Source organism: Urocitellus parryii, chromosome 1, assembly GCF_045843805.1.
Source record: "Urocitellus parryii isolate mUroPar1 chromosome 1, mUroPar1.hap1, whole genome shotgun sequence".
Lineage (NCBI taxonomy): Eukaryota > Metazoa > Chordata > Mammalia > Rodentia > Sciuridae > Urocitellus > Urocitellus parryii.
Window position 1 is genome coordinate 156,347,078 of NC_135531.1, and position 26,763 is coordinate 156,373,840.

Sequence of the window (26,763 nt, forward strand, 5' to 3'; positions counted from 1 at the left end):
CTCCCATGAGTCACAAGACAACTTTTAAAGAGCATCCAATAAAGTTTACAGCATTCAATACTTTTTTTCACCTTTTAGAAAGCCCAGTTGAACTCTCATAGCCAACAGGATTCAGGAAAAATGAAAGTCTAGAAATGGGGGACACAGGCTCTGAAGGTGAGGGAAAGGGAATCACCCTCAATCTAAGTGACTCAGAGGAGTTCCCGAGATGCAAAGACAGAGAACAGACTTCTTCTGAGATTCCCACTGGAGTGCCATGGAAATGAGTCCCCACTCCAAGAGGGGTCTAAGGACCCACACTGCTTTTCCTGACAAGTTCATCCTATTTATATCCTTATTAAAGGGTGACTGTGGCTTTGATGTGAAAAGACAAGGTCCTTTCAAATAGGACCTGAGGTGGAAAAAAAAATCCTCATTTCTAGAACAAAATTGCTGTTTTCTCCACTATACAGACTCCATTTGCTCAGTTTTCTGGGCTTTGTCCCCCTGGGCCCTTGAAACAGCTTCCGTAGTTGTTGGGCACCCAGCAGCTTTTTAGCACCCTTACCTGTTCCTGGCCTTGGAAACCTGTGCACACGGCTACCAACAGATGAGCCTTCTTCTTATACTTCCTTATACTTCCTGAGCTCCCAGTGCTATTGGTTTTTTTGGTCACAACTTCTTTTTCTAGTTTGTCTCCCAAGGTTTCCATTTCCATCCCAGGTCACTCACTTGCTTTCTTGGGCATTCACACCCTGGGAATAGTCTTAGCTCATGTCACGCCCATCTCCATCCCCTGTACTGTGGTTCCCAGATCCGTGGTTGAAGGGTTGTTTGTGGAAGGTAGAAGGTAGAAGTCACTGCTGCCAGCCTTCTACCTGAGGCTGAGTGGGGTGAGATCAGTAGCCCTGTTCCAGTAAGGGATGCATCTCCAGGACTTCAAATCTGAAAAGTCGGAATGCATCCGATGGAAGGAAAGGGTTGGGTAATCAGAGCTAACATTTCCTTTGCCAATGATGGATAGCCACTTTGGAAATGTTTCCCATCTGCTTTTCCTTGGGTCAGCACTGCGGTGGAAGCAGGGGGTGGGTGGAGGGATGGGGTCTATTTCAGTCACGATGTTCTATCCTAGCCCCTCCAAGAAGAGAGCGGCACCAGAATTGTCTCTGTACAAAAGGTTTGCATTAACTGTAATGAAGCAAATGACAAAATCAATAAAGCAGGAATTGCGCGGCTGTCATAAAGATGATGTAAATCCAGGGTTCGCGATGGTTATGAAGCTATTTAGAATTGTAATTAAAACCAGCACCATTTTTTTCAAGATAAAAGCCCCTTTGACAACCATAAATGCAAGCTACAGGAAATTTTCAACAAATATATTCAAAATTAATGTATGGCACAGAGATGGCATAAATTAACAGGGGATAATCCATAAGCCCAGTCTTCAGAATGTAAGAGCACCGAGTAAAGAGATTTCGATTTCACGTTTGGTTTTCAGGCAATGTGGTTTTCAATTTTAATCAAGTTAAAGCTTGACAGAGCACTTAGAGCCCCTGAGTGAATGGCAGGTTTCTGACAACTACTCTTCAGTGGGACTGAAAATGCTGTCTCTGTATTTGCCAACTAGAGATCTGAAGGGACTGGTTATTTTATGCATCTCACATATTCCAGAGAAGAACTCAGAACCGGTTGGGTGTGTGTAGAAGAGAAGGTGATCTCTTTGTTTTATTTGGGAGATGGAGTAGGAAGGGAAGGAGGGATGTAATGTCAAAGTCTTCCAAGGAGTTTTCTTCTTTGGACTTATTTTCTGAGCCCAGATTCCAACTGAAACACTGCGAGTTTTGGGAAACAACCACCTACCTACCCACCCATCCACCTAAATCAGAGCACCTTTTTCTACCTTTATATCATTAACAGTACTGTTTTGGATGCTGAATATCTCCCAAAGGTCCATACTTTAAAGTCTTGGTCCCCAGGGTGTCACTACTGGGAGGTGGTGGAACTTTAAGGAGAGGGAGCCTACTACAAGGTCCTCAGGGGACTGGGGACATACCTTGAAGGGGACTGGGGTACCCCAATCTCTTCTATAGCTGGCTCACGTCCATGAACATAAGGAAAGCAGTTTGCTCTGCCATATGTTCTTGCTATGACATGTTGCTCTCCCCAGAGGCCCAAATGAATGGGGTCACTAGATCTTGGATTTTAGAACATCTAGAACTGAAAGCCAAAGTAAACCTTTTCTCTTTAGAAGTTAATTGCCTCAGGTATTTCATTATAGTGATGGAAAGCTGACTGGTATAAACAATTTACCTTCAGCTAGTATGGGCCACACTTCTCTTAAGAAGATTCCAGCCCTCTGGGTGATTATAACTATAGACTCATAGAATATTGGTGTTGGAAGTGATCTTAGGGATTGTTGGGTCCAAGTCCATTATTTTCAGCAGAAGAGGATTAGAGAGAGGATGAATTACTTAGAATCATAAGATAGTATTTAACAGAAAAGTCAGAGCTTGATCATTTATGCCTTCAGTCACAATGTTTAGGGGAGGAAGAATGACACATGAAACACCAGTGGAAAAAATTAAGACCATAAATGGTAATTGAATTGTGTCTTCAGGTCTGCAGTGCTGTAGGATTCAGGGATGCTTGTTCTCTCAATCTAATTTGGGCTTCAGTGTGGTGAGGAGGTGGGTGTTAATGGGTAGGAATTGAGGAGTCCTAGGGATTTAGAGGAATAGTCATTTTTTTTGTTTGTTTTCTGTATTTTATGGTGGTTTGACATCACGCAATGGAGAAGCCTACCAGGTGGAAGAATTTGCCCCTTCCAGAGATAGTTAAAATTCCTAGGGATATTGAGTTGGTGAGTTCAACTGTTGGTAAGTTCACATTTCACACAAAACCAACCCATCCTGGGCCCATGCCCTTAACCACCTCCTTCATCTATCTCACAAAACAATCCAATATTTTCCCTGCCCTAAGTCAACTGTGGGCCAGGAACTGAACAGTCAGGGAAGCCCCCATTCCCAAAGACCCACTAATTACTCTAATTAGCCAGACCTAAGTTGTTTCCCTACCCTGCGTTTCCCATGGAAATCCCAGCAAAAGCCATGGCCCAGGTCTCCCCTGGTGCCTGCTTCTGCCGGTTGACAAGTTCTGGTGTTGCCCCTGCAACCATGCATGGGCACAGTCATTTCTGAGGGAATGATAAGTAACATTTCAATGGCATTGACTTCTCTGCATCATCATTCAATCATCCTAGTGCCCCAACATGGACAAAGGACCCCAGGACAGCTCCTACCAGTTCTCAAGTGATCCTGGACAAATTTAATTTCCAGTTTTAAAAAGGAATGGTTTAGATTGTATGGTTTATTTCTTAAAACCCTTTTTAGCTTGCAGAATGAAGTGAATTCTAAGTCCCCTGATCAGTAGGCAGAGAGCCAGCAGCTATGGAGGAGCTGCATGCTGGCAGACCCACTTCTCACAAAAGCACCTCTCAGACCTGCTGCAGAAGCAAAATGGGCAAAGGAAGAAAATCATTTTTTTTCTCAAAATCTAATTGCATTAAGTAGCAATTCCAGAAAAAGCTCTTGGATTGATAGTTTACCAAGAAGATTCATCTTCTGTGACAACGAACAACCAGCCAAGAAAATCTGCACATCCACATCTCAATTATACTGGTTGACAGCTGGCTCCCCAAACTGTACAAGGGCCCTCTTAACTGCTGGGAAGTTGCTAACATGGTGAGACACATTCACAGTGGACCCAAATGAAGTTCAGGGCCAGCCCTTGATTTAGGATGGCCTGAGACATATAATGAGGGTCTGAGAAAGTTTGATAGAAGCCATTCAATCTCCAAGGTATACAATGAAGCAACTCCTCAAGGTGCCCTGGCTTGGGAATTCAGTGGGCAGCACAAAGATGAACCCTTTTAACATTAGCAGCAAAGCATCAATAAAGGGCTGTGGGATACGTAACTGGAGAGACCAGCCTTCCCTTTAGAGAGAAGCAGAACCGTTTCTAAAGCAGAGCTTTAGAACAATTGCAAATCTTGACCTGGGGTGTATTCATTTTTCATGGAGCTAGAAAACATACCTAGAGCTGACACAGGGTCAAAAGAATCCTTTGGGATATTTAAAGTAAAATGTGGGAGGGAAAAGTCACATTAAAGAGAATGAAGACAGGAACATTTGGTTAAGGAAAAATTTGGAAAACTACTTTTGTTTCAACTCCTGTGATATGTCTTAAGTCTCGAATATAGAAAACTCCAAAAACTGATGACATCTAATCGAAATTTTATGGAAGTCCTCTCTTTCTTACTTTTAATGTTTTGGGCCAAATCACCATTACTCAGCCCTCTCCCCACCCATTTCTCTCTTGTCTTTGATTCCTAAAGAACATCTAAGGGAAGCGGGCTCTTCTTGGTTGTCTGGGCTTGGTCACAGTGTGGGCTGGGAATAAGGAAGGAGACCCCGTGAGCCCAGCTGCTGGCAGACCCACATCAAGCATCGCCTGCTCACACCATCACAAAGGTGAATTTGCCCCATGACTCAATATTTGTATTTCCCCAGTGAATCTGGATTTTTTCAGTGACCACATATAGCCAGGATCCCACCTGGAACTTGGGTGTAGTGGTGTCTCTTTTTAGAAAGAAGCAAGCAAACGTATAAGGTTTGTGAACTGATTATGCTTAAGTAGACAAAAGCGATATTCAACCAGTGATCTAATTGACATTTTACTTGGGCAAGAGAACTGGGGCCGGCCTGTCGGCGGGCAAATTCATTTTCCAAAGGTCATGGGGTTGACTGCTGGTGATTTGTTGTTGAAAGATATTTCAGGGCTGGTCAAGGCCACAATCAGAGATGCCCATGGAATACAAATAATTCCCCTCACTTGAACCTGGCCGCCACAGCTGTGGGTCAGCGTGGTTGTTCCTACGCAAGCAGCAGTGATGGTAGTTTCCAGTTAAGGAAGGTCAACGGGGGCAGGGACAGAGGTGGCACGGACACAGCCAGCTCAGTGTCCTGTGAGCTCTTGCTGGGGAAGGTGCCTTCCTGGCATTGAACCAGAGAAGTGAGTGAACAAAAGTTCACCCCTTCTCTGGGCTGAGGTCAGATGGGTTTCTTTAATTCAAATAACTTTAAATACATAAATACATATGCATGATAAAATAAAGTTCAAAGAGTATAAAAGAGTGAAAAACAACCTCCCTGGCCCTGGCTTCCGGTTCTGAAGTTTGCCTTCCTGGAAGCAACTGCTATCAGAGTTTCCCATGAATGAGTCTATAAGTATTTCACATTTATGAAAGCATCTAAGAACACACAAGCCCTGTCATTCCTTGGTATATGTGGGGAATGGGTTCCAGGACCCCCTCAGGATACCAAACCTGCAGGCGCTCAAGGCCTTATGTAAAATGGCTTGGTGTCTCACAGAGCCTGGGACTGTGCTCTTGTACACTTTAAATCATCTCCAGACTCCTCACAATACCTAATGTGGTGCAAGCACTGCACAAATGGTTGTTAGGGAATAATGTTTGTTATTATTATTAATAATGTTTGTTATTATTATTCCCTTTGTTTAGGGAATAATGACAAGAAAAAAGTCTGTATGTGTCCAGTACAAACACAGCATCTCCCCAATATTTTTGATCTGTGATTACTGAATTGGGGGACATAGGACCTGGGTGTGGAGGCAGAAGTGTACATTGTTTTAAAACACAAATGTTTAAAAAGTGTCCGGACCACTGTGCGCTTTGTGTTCTCATGTCCAAATTTCGGATGTTCTTTTGTATCAGATACAAAGATCAATCTCCTTTCTCCCAACTTCCCTATAATGAACATACCAGGGTTCTTCTATCTAGTGTCCTATTGATGGGCATTTGATGGCTCCCAAGACATCTTCTACAAATGACATTTACTCATATGTCTTTGGAGACTTGAAAGAGTTTCTCTCTTCATAAAAGTTAAGTTGATAGATTGAAGAGCATGTGTATTTTCAGTGTGCACAGTTGTCAAATTACCTGTGAAGGGGTCACACCGATTGTTACCACTGTCAAGGTAAAAGCCTGCCCCACCCCTGCCAATTCTGTGTCCTGTGAATTCTAACCAGGTGCTACAGAAAAGAAATCTCTTTAATCACATCTAAATTCCTGGGAAGGAGCTAGAGGAGCTTTCTGGAATCAAGACACCATGACCACCAGGTATTGATTAAGCCTTTCTTTGCTAACTTATCTTAGCTTTCTAACACACCTAGAACACACAGGCTCTCCCCTCTCTGCTATTTGTTATCTTTGTTGCTGAGTAGTATATGTTCATTGTAGAAATATAAAAAGCAGATAAAGTGAAAAGTAAAACAAAATCACTCTTTATTTACCCAAGAGACATGAAAACACAGCACACAAACATTGTATAATGAATCTTCATGGTGGCTTGATTCATCGGAGCCCAAAAGCCCATCACCCGGGGAATGGATAAGGACTGGAGCAAACCCATTACCATGGCATTCTACTCTGTTGTAAAAAATAGCCAAGTGCTGCCAGACCACAGACATAAGCCGAAGCAGAGTGCAAGAACCTGTCTACACAAGGCAACTTACTCCATGACTTATTTATGTGAAGGAGTTCTAGGGCAAAACTATAATGACAGAAAGCAGATTGGTGGTTGGCAGAATCCACGCATGGTGGGTTACGTGCTAGTGTGTGTCTGTGTGTGTCTGTGCGTGTCTGTGCGTGTGTGTGTGTGTGTGTGTGTGTGTGTGTGTGTGTATGGAGGTGTATGTGTGTATGGAAGTGTAAAGGACCTTTTTGGTGGAGATGTTATGAATATTCACTTGTCAAAGTATGTAGAACACTATGGTTGGGAGCTTTTTATAATAGGTAAGTTATACCATAAAGATAAAATCACATAAATTTCTATCACTTATAGGTGATTATTGTTAGTATTTTAGTTTATGTCTTTCAGACTTTTTTCATGTAAATATACACACATGTTAAACTACATTCAAACTTAATATACCTTTCATTGTATTTTATTGTTTTCATTAAATGGGAACATGTGCTTTGGTAATTGCTTTTTTACAAAAATCTTAAAAATATATTGGTTACCTTGTTCAATGGTTTAACTTCTGTCTGAAGCTGTTTTCTTGCTCCTAACAGAAGCTTTCATCAGCTTCACCTTCCCACCCATCTTGATCATAGGTAAACATCCTCCCAGGAACTGGGTTTGAGAAAGCTTGGTGCGTCCTGTCTTGGCATCTCTTTGCTATGCCCCTTTCTGTCTTTCTACAAGACGTGCAGATGAAATGACCTCAGCAGATGGCAGCAGCTCATGCCAGCAGGGCTATTTTTCCAAGGTGCAGTTGGGCCAGACTCCAGCTACAGCTTGTGGGGCACTCATAGGGAGAAACCCCAAAAGGCTCTCAGGAAACCACAGCTCCTCCGCCCTGCCCTGTTTCAGGAGAGAAAAACCTTCCAAGTCACTTAAAGGGAAGCTTTGTTTCTGGCTTTGCTCCGCTGAGACCCTCCCAGGCCCTGAATCCATTGTCACCATGTGGGACCTCCTCCCTGACAGCATTCCAAGGGATTGACAAATTAAAGCCACAAAGGCTTGGGTAGGAGACACAGAGGAGACAGTGTGGACCACCACCATTGTCCCTCTCTTCCCCAGTCCTGGGCAGATACCAAACAGCACACCCAGAAAGTCCACTCTACTCAGCAGAGACTTGTCCACCTGCCTGGACACTCCCTTTGTCTCCTCCAGGATGCGTCAATCTGTTTTAACTCTGGATTGATTTCTCCCACTGTTTTAAGAATCATTAATAATCTGAGTCAGATTAATGCAAGTTCATATTTTGGCTCTCCTGAGTGACTTGGACAAACCACCTAATTTGCAGAGTATAAATATCTTCATCTTTTTAAATTTTTTTCTTAGTTGTAGATGAACACAATATCTGTATTCCAGGTATTTTTTTTTTAATGTGGTGCTGAGGATTGAACCCAATGGCTCACACATGCTAGGCAAGTGCTCTACCACTGAGCTACAACCCCAGCCCCTAAATTCCTTCATCTTTAAGAGAGAGAATAATCTCACCATTCAAATTGTTTTTTTCTAATATTTACATGAGATAATCATAATCAATGTTTGAAATGCTTACTATGGAACACTGCTAACTGCCTTCTAAACATTATCTGATTTAGGTACAACTTTTGGTCTTCATGAAAAAACCATGTGGAGGGGACTCAGCAACTTGCTCAAGACCAGTGGAGAGGCTGGGACTCAAACCCACTTCTCTCCTCATTTCAGGGCCAGGTCCTTGTTCAGTGAGCTGGTAGTTCTCAGTCATTACAGAGTCAGCAGAGGAGGTGAAAAATGCAGACTCCTGGCCTTGACCAGAAATTATGATTCATTCATTTAGAGCTCAGGAACTTGCGTTCTTAGTAAGGTACAGGAGATTCTAGACAGGTGGTTCTCACAATACTGTACATGGCCATAATGAAACAATGCAATGATTACAGGTTGTGCAACCCTAATCCAGCATCCTAAATTCTCCAAACTCTAGCTTTTTAAGTGCCAACATGACACTGCAAGTGGAAAATTCTACACCATGAAACTGTTTCATCCTCAAAATTATTAAAAATACTGGATGAAATAAGTTTTAGGCTATGTATACAAGGTGTGTATTAAAAAGTAAATCAATTTTCTATTTAGACTTGGGTCCTGTCTCCTAGATATTCTCGCAATGCATTTGCAAGTATTCCAAAATCTGAAAATATTTGAGCTCTAGTCCCAAGCATTTCAGATAAAGGATGTTCAATCTGTTCTGAAAAATGCAAATGCAAATGCAGAGCAATTCTAGGGTAGGCCAGGAATAAAGGAAGGAAGCTCTAGGAATTTCTGAGTCCCCACCTCTGCTCTGTTTGCAAAGAACAGGCAGTCAGTGATAGATTGAGATGATGCTGGTGACAGAAGAGTCACATGGATGTGCATGTATCAGGCAAAAATGTGTCTAAATAAATAATGATGAATCAAAATAAAGAAAGTGTCAATTCCTTGGGATTTGGAGGGTTTGGGATGCTTCATTGAAAATGACCACTGGCACATGTCTTAGAAAAATAGCAGGTTTCCATGCATGTCTGAGTTTGTTGGGATGAACCCAACTACTGTGTATACTATAAAGCTCTATAATAAATGAACAAATAAAAGGAAAATAGTGCAAAGTCACCCACTTTGGAAATGGGCCCGGTCAATACCTTGATGTTGCAAACCCCATTCCTGCCGAGTGTTTGACCTCAAACACTCCAAGTCAGAAGTCCACGGTCAAATCTGCACTCACCCCCAGGTGATTGATTTGACCTGCATGGTGTGAACACTCACTATTTAGATTTTTCTTTTTTTCTTTCCCTTTCCTTTCCTTTTCCTCTCTGCAGTGCTAAGATCAGACCCAGAGATTCGTGCATGTCGAGCTAGTGCTCTACCATTGATTTGTATTGCCTGCCCAATCCTCAGGACATAAAAAGATTTTGTATTAAGTGCCAACATCTCAAAATCAAGTGATTGGATATAGTAGCTTAATTTTTTTGGTTCTTTCAGAAAAATAAAAGTTATTAAAACTGGGCCCCCAAAGCATCTGCTGGAACAGACTGGAGTGATGGTTAGATTGAGTGCACGTCTCCACTTAGTCATCGTTATTCCTGAATAGCACCCAGGCTGCATCTAACTGTCACTTGTCAACTTGTGATATCTGAGTTTATAAGCCCTTACTGAAGGGCTTAACTTTGACATATCAGATCAGAGGCAATTCCCAAGACCACCAATCCAAATCACCAAACTCTCCCTTTCCTCCAGCCCCAATATCTCCACTGTGAGATAGATAGCCTCTCATTGCATAAAGAAAGGGGCAGGATACATGAGTGTGGGGTGCAGAATGGTAATATTTATTGAAGATCTACTTTGTGCCAAGTGTGTGCTAAGTTTTTCCCATATGGCATCTCATTTAACTTTTACACTTAAAATTATGGCTCAGGTAAGGGTTAACCCAGAACTGGGTCTGATACCTTGTCAGGGCTTTATAAGAACCAATTCTCTGATCTTTTCCAAGAAAGAAAAATAAGAGAGAGAAAGCAGAGGGCTCAGGATTCACCAATTAGTGGAGCACAAAGAGGAAACCCCGGTTATTCCACCAAAGACTGGGAGTCTTTCTAAGGTGGATAAGGTAACTAATGCCTCCTTTAAATGAGTGTAGATGATAATGGAACTCTCTAGAAGTTTGCAGGACAAGTAAAACAGCACTGCAGGGGACAGAAGCCAAGCTGAAACTCAGCCCTGGCCTGGGCAAGGGATCCAGTGCTAATACATTGGATTTTTCCAGAGACACTGGAAGTCTGTATTTCCAGGCAAAATCACTTCCTCTTCCTTTCCCTTCCCTCTTTAACTATCTTTCTTTCCCTTGTAGATTTAACCTGGGCCCTCAAACAGTACAGCTAATGGTTCAGGTGACACACTCTAGATTTTAGCTCTCTGAGTTCAAATCCCAGCTCTGTGACCTTGGGAAAATCACTTCACTTTTATGTGTCTCCATTTTACCACCTGTGAACTGTTAATAATCACAATGTTTCTGTGATCAAAGGAGATAATAGACAGAAATCACTGAGAGTTGAGTCTGGTGCCTAGTCAGGGCCCTGTGAGGACTTACACCTAGGAACAGAGTGCTTCTGTTCTAGGTGGCTACTCCTTTCTTGAGGCAGCCTATCTATGTTCATTCTGAGTGGGGGACAGGGAGGAGATGTGGGCACTCTTACCAACGTTATGGGCTTTCATAGAAATCTCAGGCACATATACCATCCCTGAGCTCAAGAAATGTCTCTATGAAAGGAGTGCCACTTTCATAACCGAATACTAACTAGCTGCACAATCTTGAGCCTCCTGTTAGACCCTGCACTGGGTAAATGAAACCTCAGCCACTGATGACTTATTTGTCTGCCCAGGTAGTTTTCCTGACAGACACAGTATCCAAGAACACTGGCATTTAGAAGTGATCCAGTTTTGTGCACTTGTGCCTGGGGACTGGTCATAGAGACAGCTTTAAAAAAGGTTACAATGGCAAATAATAGCCCTGGATGTAAATGGACACATTGTAACACACCCATTTACAGAGCTGAGCACTTGTGGCAGATAGGGAAGTGCTTTGCTCTGGCATGGCCCCAGCTGTGCACGTGGATCTGTCACTTCTGATACAACCAGCCTGCTCCATAAAATACCTGCATGCACCCGGGCATTATCAGGGCCCAGAATGCACGCTTTGAGCACCAGCCCTACAGCCTGTACAAACAGCTTCTTTATTCACACAGCAAATATTTTTTGATCCCTGGCTGAGCAAGCTTTATGCACCAGAGCTTGGGAGAATTCTCCTAGTCATTTCCTTCAGATGCAGAACAATTTATCCAGGGCTAAAGCAGGAAGGGAGGGTGGGAGGAACACTGATGGACTCAGCCCTACTGCAGAATCGTGAACCAATCCTTGGGAGACTGAAGCTCTCAGCCCATTCTAGAAAATCACCTCTCAGGTAACATCCAACTTTGCTCAGTGAGCCCAGCCCAGCCCAGCCCCTCAACCCTGCTACAAGTCCAGCTTGGTGACCAGTTGGGCATAATTCTGATACTCTTTTCTGCAGCCCCTACCTGGTCTGGGTTTGTGGTGCTGTTCTTGAGTTTTATCTCACTGCCAAGGCCTAGCTCCTCTCTGTTCTTCCCTCCTGGAAGATGATCTCAAAGAATCATCAAACTCTACCATCTAAACAGACCTGGAAGATTATCTATTCCGTCTAGTGATTTTCAAGCCTTTTATTTATTTTTTCTCACTATGCTCTTTGTTGCACAAAATCTCATGTTGAACGCTAATGTCTAAAGAGATGATTTAGATCTTTATCATTATTGAAAAGTGACATCTTATTTGCAGTCTCTTAAAATGGTAGAGTTTCTTAGAGTACAATTTGAAATCTGCTGATCATATGCCAATGATTTATTTTAATAGATGAGAAAACTGAGACCAAGAGCTTAAGTGCCAGCTGAGGTGGCACTAGTATTGGTTTGCTACAGTTGCTGCAACAAATTACCAGAAGTATGGTGGTTTAAAACAACATGAATTTATTTTCTTAGAGTCCAGGAGGATGGAAGCCCTGGCTGGTTTCAGTGGGCTAATGTCAAGGTGTGGGCTAGACTGTGTTCCTTCTGGAAGCTTCTAACAGATTAGGGACTATCCAGGTAGGCCTGGGCAGGTGCTGTGGATCACAAGTCCCTGTGTCACGTGGCCTTCTCTCTGCTTCCAGAACATGTCTTTTCTTTGATAAAGACCCTTCTTAAGACACTGTGTCCACCTGAATAACCCCAGATGATCTATCCATTTCAAGATCCTTAATCTAATCACATCTGCATAGTGCTTTTTGTTGCAGAGGATATGGAATCAAACATCCCAGCATTAGGATGTGGGCATTTTGGGGGCCATAATTCAGCCTTCCATGGGAAGGCAGTAGTTAATGGCAGAGCTGTCTCTGAACAGCACTCCTGTTTTTTTTTTTTTTTAGTACTTTCTGTGTCTTAGAGGGAACAGGGTGAGGGGTCAGAGTGGGTGGAGAGTGTACCCCTATTTTCCTCTGACTTATTATATGCTTGGTTCATTATAACCCATAAAGGAGAACAAGTTATCTTTGCTGAAATAAATAAGAGAAGGATAGATGATGTATATACACATATATTTTAAAGTTAGGGTTATTTTAGAGCAGAACACTGTCAACATAACCTTTTTCTTTGTATCTGTCAAGTAAGAGAAAATTTGGCCTGTTAGATATGACAACTTGAGCTGATTTAATGCCCTCAGATGGAATCAAAGCAGCACTGAAGATGAGTATTTTTTATAATAGCATGAGGAGGGTGATATTATTTCTACTAAACATGGAGTAACTGAGACAAGGAGAGGTGTGACCTTGCTTAGGATCACACTGGTGGTAGGAACCAGGATTCCACTCTGGAGACTGGTGCTTGGTTATGATCCATCACTCCTCCCCACCTGCACAGACAGCAGGATCCAGGCCTGGGCAGGTGCTGTGGACCATAAGTCTCTGCAAGATAGATGCTAATGCTCATACCTTATGTGGGGCTGGGAAACTGGCTCTGGTCCTGCTGACTTGCTCTATGGCAATTATTGGGGATATCGTTTATCATCTCCCAAAGAATTAAAAAGAAAACTTTTTGTTTTATGCTGGGGATGGAACCCAGGGCCTAGCACATGTTAGGCACATGCTCTACCACCAAGCCATACCCCCAGCCCCTAAGACTCTAGTTTGTTTTTGGTATCAGGGAACTCAGAGGTACTTAACCATTGAGTCAGGATCTCACTAGTTTTTAATACTCTGAAAAACTGAATAAATGTAAGCTATTTTGAAAAGATGAAGAGCTTTATCTGCTCATTTGAAAGCTTATACTTTGGGGCTCAGAAATGGAGAAGCATCAATAGGCGGAACACGGGAGTTTTAGGGCAGTAAGACTGTGCCGTAATGATGGCTATGCGTCACTGTATATTTAACCCAAACCCACAGAACATGCGACATGAAGGGTGAGCCTTAATGGGTGTCAGTTAATAATGACCCCATATTAAGTCAGAGATCACAACAATTGTCACCCCCATGAGGGGTTACTAGTGGGAGAATATGCCTGGGTACAGCACTGTGGAGTTGTGGGCACCATGAATGCCCTGTACTTTCCTCCCTATTCTTCTGTAAACTTGAAGCTGCTCCAGAGAGTAGTCTTTTCATTAGAAACCAAACCAGGAGGGTTACACTTCTGGACAATCTCGATGGTCTCAGAAATCCTTCTTGGGCTGTGACAGTCACAGCCTGTTTGCTTGTGCCTCGGGTCTTAGCTGGAGCTGGAAGGCAAAACCACCTTCTAATTCTCCCCATTGAGCTGCATCTGCTGCTTCCTTCAAACTGTGCTCCAGCCTCCCGAATCTCAGAGATTTCCCAGCTAACCACTCAGAAAAACACCAACTCGGAGTCCGGGCTGAGGGATCCTGAGAGAGTCCACATGACCCACTCCCTCTCCTTGAGACAGTTCCTGAATTTCTTTGGATCTCAATTTCCCCTTTAATGTCTAGAGAAAAATAAGCTTCTCTCTAATGATCTGCAAAGTTGCTGGGGTAATTAAACAGTATGTAGGAAGGCTTTTTGAAAACAATAGCGTATTGTACAAATGTTGAATTCATAATTTCTCTGTTTGAGTCCTTTCTAGTATTTTCCCCATTTTATACATTAAGAGAGCAAGGCTCAGAGTAGTTAGGAAAATTGTCCAGTCACACAGATAGTCAGAAGCCAAACTGGAATTAAAAAACAAACAAACAAAAAGCCCAGATCTGACCTAAAACTTATACTTTAAAATCACTGTCCTCAATTGACCCCAATAAGATAAAGAATGAGGACATCAGTAGTTACTAGAGTCTCTGAGTGTGATCTCCACAGTAATACTCATTTCCTTTCTTCTTAAGCCATTTTCATTTCTCTTTAGAGCTAAATATCTCAGATAAAATCCCAGACAACAGCAAATATCCCATAAGCTCCCTGTGTCCAACCTAAGGGTCCCAGAGCCATGATACTTGTTTTAACAACTTTGCTTCCTGGGGATTTTGTGCTCAGAGGGGTTAAATATCTGTCATGCATTTTTAAAAAAATGGTTTGCAAATAAAATTGTCCCAGATAATAAATTTTAATGCTGGATCAAGAATAACAGTCTCCATTATCTTAGAAAACACAAAGGCTTCCCTGGGCTTATTCTTGATGCCTTGATTTTATTCTTGGCTCCTGTGATATAATCATCTTCTTCATTCAGGGCTTTGGCATCCTCTAAATGAGAGTATCTCTTTTGAAAGGTATTTGTTCATCCTTTTGTCTTTCATTATTCATTGAGCACCTACTAGAGGCCAGGCACAGGCCTACTTCTTGAACATCAAACACTGGACAAGGCAGCCTGGCCTCCTCCTTTGTACAGCTTGCAGATGAAGACAGTTATAATGTAGGATGGAGTGTTGGGGGAAATACTCGAAGCCCAATAGAGGGCCACCAATAAAGTCTATGCAACGGTATAATTGTGGCCTGGAAAGAATGCTTGTCACCCATGCAACTTCCCAGCCCAGGTACAACTTCTGGGATGGGGCACTTACCACAGCCTCCCATATCTCTGCCGGTCTGATGGAGTCTAATTTACCTGTTTCTTCTCTTTTTTTTTTCTCATTTCAGAACATCAACAGTTACTAGAGTCTCTGAGTGTGATTGCCACAGTAATATCCATCTCCTCTCACTTTAAGCCCTTTTCATTTCTCTTTGGAGCTAAAAATCTCAGTCCATGGCAAATACCTCATAAGCCCCCTGTGTCCAAATCTTTAACAAATCAACTGCTATTTATTGAGCACTTAGCCCACTGGCCACAGGGCAGCTGGAGAAGAGCACTCTAGGGGCATGCAGATCAAATGCTCTTCATGTATTTGTTCCTCTCCCTTTTCAACCAAAAAAAAAAAAAAAAAAAAAAAAAAGAAAAAGAAAAAAGAAATCTTAAGAGCATGGGCTGTATCTTAATCATTTTTTTATTTCCAGGACTAGCATTGGGCCTGGCAAGAGTAACAGCTCAAGATGATTTATGGAAGAAAGAATAGAAAAATGGAAGAAAGGAAGGAAGGAAGAGAGGGAGAGAGGGAGAGAGGGAGAGAGGAAGGAAGGCATCTGCGATCCCTTCCTTTAGGCGGCTTGTTTGGATGGTCTTAGCCAACTGGAGTCCAGTGCAACTTCCTCTAGCAGCAGTTCTGGACCTGACGGGCTCAGCCAGGATTGCAGAGCAGAAAAACCCAGGCAGCTCACTGCCCTAGGAAGGTTGTGGAGCAGGGTTGTCCTGCCTTGTCCAGGCAGAATTCCCCAGTCCCACTTTAAGCTGCAGCTTCCTTTCATGAGGAGAGCTGGGCACATTCCCATGCCCATCAGAGTCCAGAGGTGACTTGCACAGAAGCCCACTTCAGGCACTCAGTTCAACCATCCCTCTCAACCCCCCAGTTAGCCCTCATGCCTCTGCATTTGGACCCTGCCTCTTGGGCCCATTTTCTCTGCCTGATCCTGACCCCCAGGATTCCTGATCAGCCGCACAATCTCCTTACCCCTGCCCCAGCGTCACTGTCTCCTCTGGGCAATGCCCTCTCCCCGCTGTTGCTGGAGCTGTCTATCTTGAATAGTGATCCCATTGTGTCCCTTCTCTGTTAAAAGCCCTTCTGTGGATCCCCCGTGCTCCCCAGATCATGGTCTTCAAGGTCCTCCCTCAGCTCTCTGCCTCATCTCCCTTTACTGCCTCAAACTGCTGGGTGTGCTCCAGCCCCAAGCTCTGAGAAACATCAACCCTTTCACATACCTCTGTCCCTTTGCAAATCTTGCTGACTTTTCACAAGCTTTCCCTTTTGCTGGGAATGCCCCTTGCCTGTATGAACTCATCCTTCAAAGCCCGTTACCATTTTCTAAGTGAAGCCAGAATCACATGTGTCTCCTTGGGCTTTCCCATGTCCTTGTCCTTACCTCCATTGGAGCCCTGGCCCATGTTCTGCAACGATTGGTTTATCAGTCTGCCTTCTTGCTGGACTGTAGGGTCTTACCCTTCCTATAATATTACTTTCATATGAGACATTTTAGCAATTGCACGTAATTGCTGCTGGGTAACAGGCTTCAGCAAGTGCTTGTGGAGTGAACGAACAGATTCATTTCTTTGATGTGGCTTTAGTCAACCTTCCTCTCTGCCATGAACAGTTTGGGCATGGCAGACATCAGCCAGTGACCCAGACAGGCAAAATCTCTGTGTGACATACACAGATGAGTTGATAAATAAAGGAACAAGATAATTTTAAAGGGTGATGATTGCTTTGAAGAAATATCACTGGGTCATGGGGTAGGAAAGGAGGGCAGTGGAGGTGGGGGCTACCTTAGATGGGTCAGGGAAGGCAACTCTGAGCTGAGCGCCCAAAGATCAGAAAGAGCTGGCTGTGTGGAGGGCTGAAATTGTATAGCATCCTATGCAAAGGGACCCACAAGTGCAAAGGTCCTGTGGCAGGAAGGAGCTCAGGGCCTTCAGGGAATGAATGTGTACACAGGAAGCATGAGATGAGCCAGATAGGACCCAGATCATGTAGCACCTAGTGGGGCACCAGGAGCGTGGATGCCATTCTAGACAAGGGCTGCATTTGGACTAGCAGGCGAAGATGCTACTAGTGAATGGGCGCTGGGGTCCCTCCCCTCACACAAGATGACCGCCTGCTCACTGGGGCGGAGACAGCCCTCATTAATCTCAGGAAAGCGGGAGGGCAGACGCAGGCAGTGCGAAGCACAGACTAAGAGAGAACACAAAGGCCGCCCGCCTGGCTTTGTTTTGCAGCCGTCAATTCCAAATTCTGCTAGCTGGCAGAGACAGGGGCTATTGATTTTCCCTTCTGGAATGCATGTCCTACAGAGTCCTCGCAAATAGAAACCGAAAAACAGAGGAAAACATAACTGCTCAGAAAGACAGGACAAGGGGACTTAAAAAAAAAAAAAACCACAATTTATACTGGTTTTTGTCTTTTTCTTATTACGCTCCGTTGGATGGTGGCTTGTCATCATTTCCCTTTTTTTCCGATTCCTTTCTTTCTGTCCTATCTCTATATCTTTCTGGTTGAGATTTCTCTTTCTCCCGTATCCGGCAGGACTAGCTCAGTATTTGCATATAGTAGGCATTTAATACGGGCATGGTGCATGCCGGACCACAGGTCAGTCCCTCTGTGGGTCTTTCTCCAGATCAATTTGTTCAGATAACTGCCTGTCTCTTTTTAAATATAGCACCCCTTGTGCTTCCAGACAGGCAGCAGAGAATGGGACCAGCCCATAAATTCAGCTTTCAGTAATTTGCGTGGAGTGGCACCCCCGGCTAATTACTCTTTCTTCTTTCTGGAGAAGCAGGAAGCAATTAGGGGCTTCCTTCCACTGTCTGGGAGGGGGCAGGGCACCAGCTCCCTTGAGCACCAGTGGCACACTAATGGCTCCCAGTTCCACGGGTGTCAGACACCCTGCATCCCTTCTCCTGGATTTGGTAAGTCACACACTTGGCTGCTTGCTCAGGTGAGTGGGGCTCCAGCCTCCAGCAGCATTTCCCCCTGGCTGGCGTGTGGGGGAATCTGAGCAGACAGAAGTATCTGGCTAGAGTCCACAAGATGCTGGGTGTGTCACCAATGGCTGGCTGGGTGGGAAGCCCAGGACACTTAATTTTACCATCTGGAAAATAGGGGTATTGCAGTCCCTTTCTTCTTAAAGGGAAATGTCAGAGCAAGCAAAGACAATTCATGTCAACACTACATTTTGAATTATTTTTCAAAAATAGACAATCCTTGATTTTCTCCTCATCATAAAGTATATGGTGTCATGAATAGGCCTAATCAGCTGTCATTTCACTTATCATTTAGTTTGAAGCCTGATAATGTACTCCAAGAATTTATCTTCTGCTCCTATTTTACTTAAGGTAACAGGTAAAGAAATATCACTGGGTCATGGGGTAGGGAAGGAAGACAGTGGAGGTAGGGGCTGCCTTAGAGGGTCAGGGAAGGCAACTCTGAGATGAATTATATCCCCTGAGCTCACACAATGTGATGGGAAAGGCTGGGGGCTTGGTTTTCAGAAGAGGGCAAGGATGTACACCCCTGAGATTTAAAGCTTGCTATTGATTACTCGAAAGGTAGACACCCTCCACATGGGTGATGGACACATATTTCTTTAACAGGTTTTATACTAACTTAATTTCTACAAAGCATCTGTTTTGTGTGAGTGTGGTGCTGGGAACTGAACCCAGGACCTTGCACAGGATAATCACAACTCTCTACCACTGAGCTCCGCCCCCAGCCCCCAGGTGCATTTAAATCTACAATTCATTATCACTTCCACTGGGTGCTAACCCTCCACAAATGTACTCTCAGCTCCAATCCTACATCTCCGATTACCCACATGACATTTTCTCTTAGGGCAATAGGGCTATTTAGTCTAACTCCCTCATGTTTAAGAAAACCAGGAAAGCTGGGGTCCAGAGACGTAGGGGGTTATAGCATGTTCCTTCAACTAGCAGAAACAAGAGAGGATGGGCAGATCCACCAGTATCCTAACAGAAGGGGCTCTGTCTTCACTGCCCCTGAGACTGGACATCACTCATACTCAGCACTATTACAACCCAACTCCTGATCCTCCAAGGCTGGCTCTCCCCAGAGCCTTTCAGCCTCTGAGGAGGGCAGCTCCAAGAAGACAGGGCTCACACATCTGCACAGATCATTATCTTCCATTTTCCCCAGAAATGGCATTCAGCAGGTGCTCAAACGATATTTTGATGGGTGTGTGGATGAATGTCTCTGAGACTTGCCACCGTGCCCTGACTCTCGGAGCCTGGAACTCTAATTTGATACTTCTTTTGCTCCTGCCTCTAGAAACCCTTTGTCACCAAGTTCTGCTGGCTTGGTCCCCACGGGTGGCTTGCTTTGGACTCCTCCTTTCTTGACTTCTGACTGCTCTCTCCCCAGCTCACCATAGCCTCATCTCCTGCCCCAGCCCTTCCTTCGCCACCTCCTCCTGTCCTTGCTTCCTCTTTCAGAATGGTTTTTGCCTTGACCTACTCTGGGTCAGAAGCCGGCCATTTTTTTTGGTGCTTGTGCCTCCTTGTAGGCAAGGCACCACTGTCTGGCTACCACCCATCTAACCTCGTCACCTACTGTTCTGCCTCATCATCCCCCCAAAGCCAGGAGATGTCACTGTGTGTGCCCCCTGACACACACACCTCTGGAGGCCTATGTGCATCATCTGCCTCATTTATTCAGAATTCTAATATTGTTCAGGACCAGCTAAAATCTTCACTGTTAGTAACAAAGGAATACAGCTGCAACAGCAGCAAGAACTTTCTAAATACCTTTATGAGTTGTTCCATATGCATTATTTCATTAACCTTAACAAAAATCCTGGGAGGTAGGTCCAATTCTCGTCCTTATGTTACAATGGTTGAAACCTAGGCTAGAAGTGTCATATGACAAAGGTCACAGACTTAGCACCTAGAACAGGTATAATTCATACAGAAGCCCAAACCATCCCCCACCTCGTAGCCACATTGCCAAAAGCTATTTTTCTTCTCTGACAGCCTCTGGCTGTACACAGGCACTCATTTGCGTTTTCTTGTTGACTGGTATTTTACTGAACTTTCTCTTGGGTGGACATATTTCTTGTCCCCGGTTATCCTATTTGTCCCCGGAGAACAAGATTTATGCTTCTGGGGTCTCAGGGGTTCTGCCCCACAAGTGCGTCGCCGACTGCTTAGGAGCACAAAGCGTTCAACAGCCCTTAGTTTGGCAAGTTGATTCTGCTTCTGAGCAGGGTTTACTACACTCCTTCTTCCCCCAGGACCACGTGCTGGTTCTGGGTATGAACAAAACAGAAGCCGACTCCTGCTGAGCTCAGTCTCTTCAGAAATAAATAAAGGCTGAACAGTCCTAAGTCAAAAACCCAACCTTTTGAGCACGGAGAGGACACCACAAATGGAAAAGTCCACACGGGGAAACTGTTTCATGCACAGAATTATTAAAAACATGGTATAAAAACAGCTTCAGGCTAAGTGCATAAAGTGGATATGAAGCAAAAAAGAATTGTGTTAGAACTTGGGTTCCATCCCTACAATATCTCCTGTATATGCAAATATTCCACACTTCTGGTCCAGGCATTTAGGAAAAGGGCTACTCAAACTGTATTTGCTTACACTTCTTTCTAGAAGGTGGGCCTGACGCCACATGCTGGGGTAACTTAGGCATTTCGAACCTTTCACCTCTAAGGCCTTTGCATGGTTAAAGACATTATAAGAGTTAAAACAACTCTTGTAAACTCTCAATAATAAAAACACAAAGCCCAATAAACATGAACAACTATTAATAATCACCGTGGGATTTAATCACTTTCTTGAGAATCAAAAATGTAATTTGTAACTATATGGCCACACTTCTACATCATTACATTATGTCTGGTTTATAATCGATCCATTTAATATCAGTGCCATGGACTGTTGATGTAGCTCAGTGGTTGAGCAGTTTGCCTAGTGCTCCATCCTCCAGACTCAGATCTTTATATATATAATACATTCATTTGGGGCTCAATCATTAGGAAGCCAGGTGACAGTTGACCTTGAGATAGTCACTGCCCCTCTCTGGGCTTCTATTTTCTCCTGCCCTGAAGTTCTGGGATGCTGATTAACACAATATATTGGTTTTGATTCATTTGTTCACTCTTAAGTTCCTAAGGAATGAAATGTTGGAAAAATGCTTTGAAATGTTAAAAGTACCACCTCTGGCTGAGAAAGTGTCCATCATTATTTATTTATTAGGTTTGGTTTGTGTCTTCTTTTCAAGAGGAGGTGGAAGAAAGTTAAGAAGTTCCTTCCTTCTTCCACCCTCCCTGACCCCCAGCCCTTTTTTTTTGTAGCACCCAGGATTAAATCCTGGGCCTTAAGCATGATAGACAAGCACTCTACCACTGAGCCACACTGTAGCCCAGAAGTTATTTCTTAAGTGAGGCTACACCTGTCCTGCAAAGGGGCTCATGGCTGTGTGGCTGTGCCTGTCCCACCCTCTCCTGCTCTTCAGCAAACACTCCTAGTGGACGCAGCAGGCAGCCTCTGTCCCAGAGCCCCCTGCGAAGTCCTCTCTGCCTCCCTGTCCCTCCACTCCCACAGATGCCTCTGCCCCCTGTGTTCTTTGCACGTTAAACACCAAAAGCTTTCCGCTGAGGCCCAGCCACGGGGGAGGCAGATAACACGCATCTGGAAGCCATCATCAACTTCCCTAGGGTGTGCCAGGAAACTCAAGCCCCTCCATTTGTTATAGGGAAAAGTGACAGTTAAAGTAGGTTCTCTCTCTCTCTCTCTCTCTCTCTCTCTGTCTCTTTTCTCCCTTCCCTTCTCTTTCTCCTTCCTTTCTTCCTTCCTTCCTAGTCTCCTTCAATACTTCTCAAATTGAATTTGAGGCTGGAGGGCAGACTGGCTTCCTCAGTCAAACCAGACTGTCTTCTGTGGCCCTTTCCAAAAACATGTCCCCAGCCCATGGGCATAGGTGTATACAGAGTTCAGAAGGCACACACCATGTGAAGTAAGGGCCCAGGAGTCACTGATAAGAGCAAAGCCTGGGGTCAGATAAGAAAGGATCAGGATTATTTGGTGAGTTCAGAGATGGAACTTGACCTTGGTGATGGCAGGACAACTCTACCTGAGATCAAACTGCACACAGCTACCCACACTTAAGTCATCCATGTGCACACAAACAAGTGCATGTGTGAGCTTAAGTGTGGGTACCTGGGAAGTCTGAAGGTGAGTCTGTGGATGGCACCAACACCAATTTCCTGGTGTTGCTGTTGGCTCCTGGTTTGTAAGGTGTCACCCCGGGGAATTGGCACATGGATCTGGGCCCTATTTCTTTTCTTAAAAAAACATCCTGTCAATCAATGATGATTTTAAAATAAAAAGTAAAAAGCAAGCAAAAATCTAGCATAAAGGAAATGGATTTGGCTACATTTCCCCAAGGTCCTGGGATGTAAGTCCCAGGGGTCTCTCTTGGGACTGATTATAAGAGATCTTCATCATCATCATCATCATCATCATCATCATCAAAGCTCCAGTTTACTCAATACTTACTAAGAATGAATCATTTCCTTTTTTTTCTTTTTAAACATTTTCTTAGCGCATACAACATCCACACTATGGTCCCTATTTTACAGAAGTTGATAATGACTTGCACCAAGGCCGTCCAGCTTGTGTGATGCGAGGTTCTGACCCAGGTGTGGGATTCCAATGCTTGTGGAATGGCCAGGAAGCGCAGGGCTTTGTGAAGCTGTTGTGGAAAACACTTACACACGGCCCTCAATCTCTGAAGATGTCCAAACCACCCTCCTGTCCCTTCTCTCTCCCTCATCCTGGCCAGGGAGCCCGCGTGAACCACATCCGCAGCAAAGCAACAAAAATAGCACTTACAGATTCTTCACGTCAGCGATGCCCCGGAACGCCTTCCGTGGGATCCCCTGTATCTGGTTTTCACTCAGATCTCTAAACAAGAGGAGAAGAGGAGACCAGTTAAAGAGCCAGGCTGCTTTCTCTGCATCTCATTACGATAACAAAAACTCCCAGAGGCTGCCTCCCGGTGGGTCAGAGGTGTTTGGGGACTGTTTAGTCTCAGGCCCAGGCCCTACAAGCCTTCACATTGTTGTGCTAGCATGGCCTTTGCTGAAATGGTTACCAGGCCAGCAGCTGCCTCCAGGGCGGGCGCTGTGGGTGGTCTTGCACCTCCAGGCCATGAGCCAAGATTCTGGGCTATTTGTTGCCGCTCCACACCCAATTCTCTGTTTTGCCACCTCCCAGAGAAGACCTCTGTGCCTCCCTTTCCCCAAAGCATCCCTCCCCCACTGCGAGGTCAGCACCACTCAATCTCCTGTCTCTCAGGCTGTCCTTTGACGTCGAGGCTCTCTGCTTTTGTCATCTGGGATGGGAACAGAGTCTGGCCATCTGATTTTCTGATGGGAATGACCACTTCAGCATATTCTAGAGTCCCACAGACCCCCGGAGGCCTCCTGGCTCTTAGTGACAAGTGTGATGAGTTTAAATTGCATTTCTACAAACTGTTCCAAAAATAGGGGTCCCCCAGCACCTTGTCTAGCATTAAGCAGCACCGACATGCTGTTTTGAGGAAGGCAAGGGATAGGGTGAGGGTCCTGCAGCTGGCTCAAAGCCAAGTCTTTTCTGGGGGTTTAAGCAGCCCTGAAGCCTGAGTTTCCTTTCCAAACAACAGATGATGAGAGCTGTTTGGTTTTGCTTTCTGGTTTTATTTTTCTTGCTCGACCAAGCACGTGCACTTGTTTTCATTTGGACTTCAAGCCCACTTGGATCTCAGCAAGTGATCAATCTGTAAAGACCCATCAGGCCTCCAGGGCACACCAGCCACTCTGCAGAACACTCTGTGCGACAAGCAAGGCTAGTTCTGCACCATCACGGCTGCAGGAGCATCTCCAAAGAGGATGGTGTGGAAGGACGCGTGCGCAGAGACGGCACTAAGGACAAAATCAGCTCTGTGTGTGTTCTTCAGACATAAAAGGTGTGTGTGTGTGTGTGTGTGTGTGTGTGTGTGTGTGTGTCTACATACATATACATAGCTTTAGTTTGAAAAGAACACACAGAAAAACCCTCAAATATTAAGGCCAAAAAATTAACCACTCAGACATAACCACTGCTACCAATTAGGAGTAATATGTATGAATTTCACCTCATAATATACGTCTATTATAAACTATTTTTTACTTACTATATTGAGAACATCTGTCCCAGTACATCAATGCCAACATTTTTAAAGGTTATATAACATCCCAATTGTATGGATGGCTATATGATCCCAAATTGTTTTGCCGGCATTGATTTGATTTACTTGCCATTTAAAGAAACACTGGGATAAATTTCTCTACCCATACACTCAGGGACACTTGTCCAGCTTTGGCATGCAGGGTACACACATCCTTGTTGAATTGACCTATAGACAGATTGTTCAGACAGATGCTCACATACTGATTTTTTAAGAGCTCCCAGTCAAAAGCTATGGATGGCTCCCTGTATGTTTGAAAGGAGAGGTCAGACAACCACCCTAACTAAAACATGGGCTGTCTGTCTAAACAGTGTGCAAGAGGGAGGAGGAAAAACAGAAAGTAGAAGAGAGGCTTCCACTTCTTGCTCTCGCCTGCTGAGAAAGCTAAATGTGCTCTAAGCAACAGCCACAACTCAGAATGCTAGAGATTGGGAAGGTCTGTTGCTCCTCTCAAAACAAGACTCAGACCTCGGGCAGGTTGCAGGAGTCAGATTGCGCTGTGAGTCCTACAGGTTTCCAGGGCTGCATAACAAGGTGCCCCCCATCCAAATGCAGTTTCTTCTGTCTGCAACTGATGTAAGTAAATTTAGATGCACAATGAGCCCCCTTGCCGGCTCCCCCAACCAGGCCTGATTCAATGAGCAGGGCTCCAGCCTGGAGTCAGGGCACTGAACAAAGCCCATGATGACAGCAGAGGTCAGGCAGTGTCACCCAGGCCACTCGGCTGCTCTCCATCAGCTTCTGGAGAAGGGGCCCAGGTCCTGTCATCCAACTAATGCAATTTCTACCAGGCATCTGGGCTTCACGGGAGCCTGCAGCAGCCACAGTGGGCCCCGTCTTTTCTGGCAAGCAAAAGCTGGTTTACAGGCCACTAAGCCCCTGCCTGCCACCCTCCCGAGCTTGGCTGTTATCTTTGGTGGTTCTGGGAGATGAGCTCTACTCACACATCTGACAAATAGCTGATGAGGGAAATCAGGGGCAAGGGAAACAAACAGGAGAATGTTTAGAATTGTCAGCCTTGACCGTGGCTGGAAGCTGGAACAAGGGCATGTATCCCAGTAATGCATTAAGCCGTTTCGAGTAGAAGGCATCCCACCCTGAAACACACCAGAAGCAGCAGCAGCTCTACAAAAGTTCTGGTTTGCAATGTGGCAGGATGAAGATAGGAGAGCCATATTTAAACAGAAAAATATGACGGTATTCACGGGAGGTATCCTATATGTCATTCAGGCAAAATCCTGCTCTTGGGTGGGGCAGCTGCTTTGGTTTCTGGTCGCTGTGTTCTTTCTGCAAATATATTCAGCCTTGCTCTGACTTGAGCCCAGTTTAAGGCATGGTTTGCTTTCTTCCTCTTTACTGTTGCTTTTCCCCTGCCCCGACTGAGGGAAACAGTAGGGAATTTATCTGTTCCCCGTGACAATCTGCTTGTAAATTTCATTAATTTTATTTTCCATTGAGCTTCCCTTCTCCAGCTAACAATCCTGCTGCCATGCATCTGCGGGATTGTATATTGATTTCATAAATACCTCCAGTGGGCTGACAAACTGACAACTTTAATGGTGTTACTGATGGGGCGTGGAGGAGGGTTCAGGGCTGGGTGCTTCATTTTCGGGTAACTATCCCTTCACAATTATCGCAGGGCCTTTGTGAGGGTTCCTAATAGTGTGTTTATCTCAGCATGATGCCAGAGCTTAGAGCTATTGTTAAGTATGATTCTTGAGAGACACAAGAGACACAAGAGCCACCATTTTTCGGCTGACACTCAAATAAAAACAACAAAATCTATCCATAATGCCTAAGAGCCTATTTCCGGCCAATTGATTGTTGGGAAGTACCCTTCACCAGACAAGCAGCTCACAGAAATGCTTGGAAGTGACCAGAGCGGATCCTTAAAAAAAAAAAAAAAAAAAAAAAAAAAAAAAAAAAAAAAAAAAAAAAAATCTTTTTTACATTGGAAAGGTACAAGGTTGGAGTAGGGCGGTGGGAGGGAGGCAAAGTGTGCTATTTTTTCTGGGGACATAAAGAAAGATGGCAGCCGGGGAAAGCTTTCTTGGTTGGGAAGTGGCACCATGGACCCAGATGCCTTTTTAAATAATTAGGGGTCTGAAAGGAAAGAACTGCATTAGCTAAAGTGCATTTTCCAGCTTCCGGAAAATGATTAACTGACTGATTATTCCATCCAAAAACACAAGACCAAAGAGGACTTATTAAGGAGACAGTAAGTCAAATAGGAGTTGGCAAGAACCAATACATCCCGCTTCCAGGAAGCCCTCCCTTCCCCCACCTTTTTAATTTACTAAAATGCTTTGGACACAGATTAACTTTCTTCACAAAT

The 26,763-nt window shown here is 44.4% G+C and overlaps 1 protein-coding gene across 1 annotated transcript in view; it reads right to left on the minus strand.

Annotated features, from left to right (window-relative positions):
- The window catches only part of Slit3 (slit guidance ligand 3), a 562,044-nt gene that overhangs the window by 159,450 nt on the left and 375,831 nt on the right, over positions 1–26,763 (minus strand). The window contains exon 5 of the mRNA XM_077797769.1: positions 23,054–23,125. Coding sequence (XP_077653895.1) covers positions 23,054–23,125 — 72 coding nt within the window. The remainder of the gene's footprint in view (positions 1–23,053; positions 23,126–26,763) is intronic.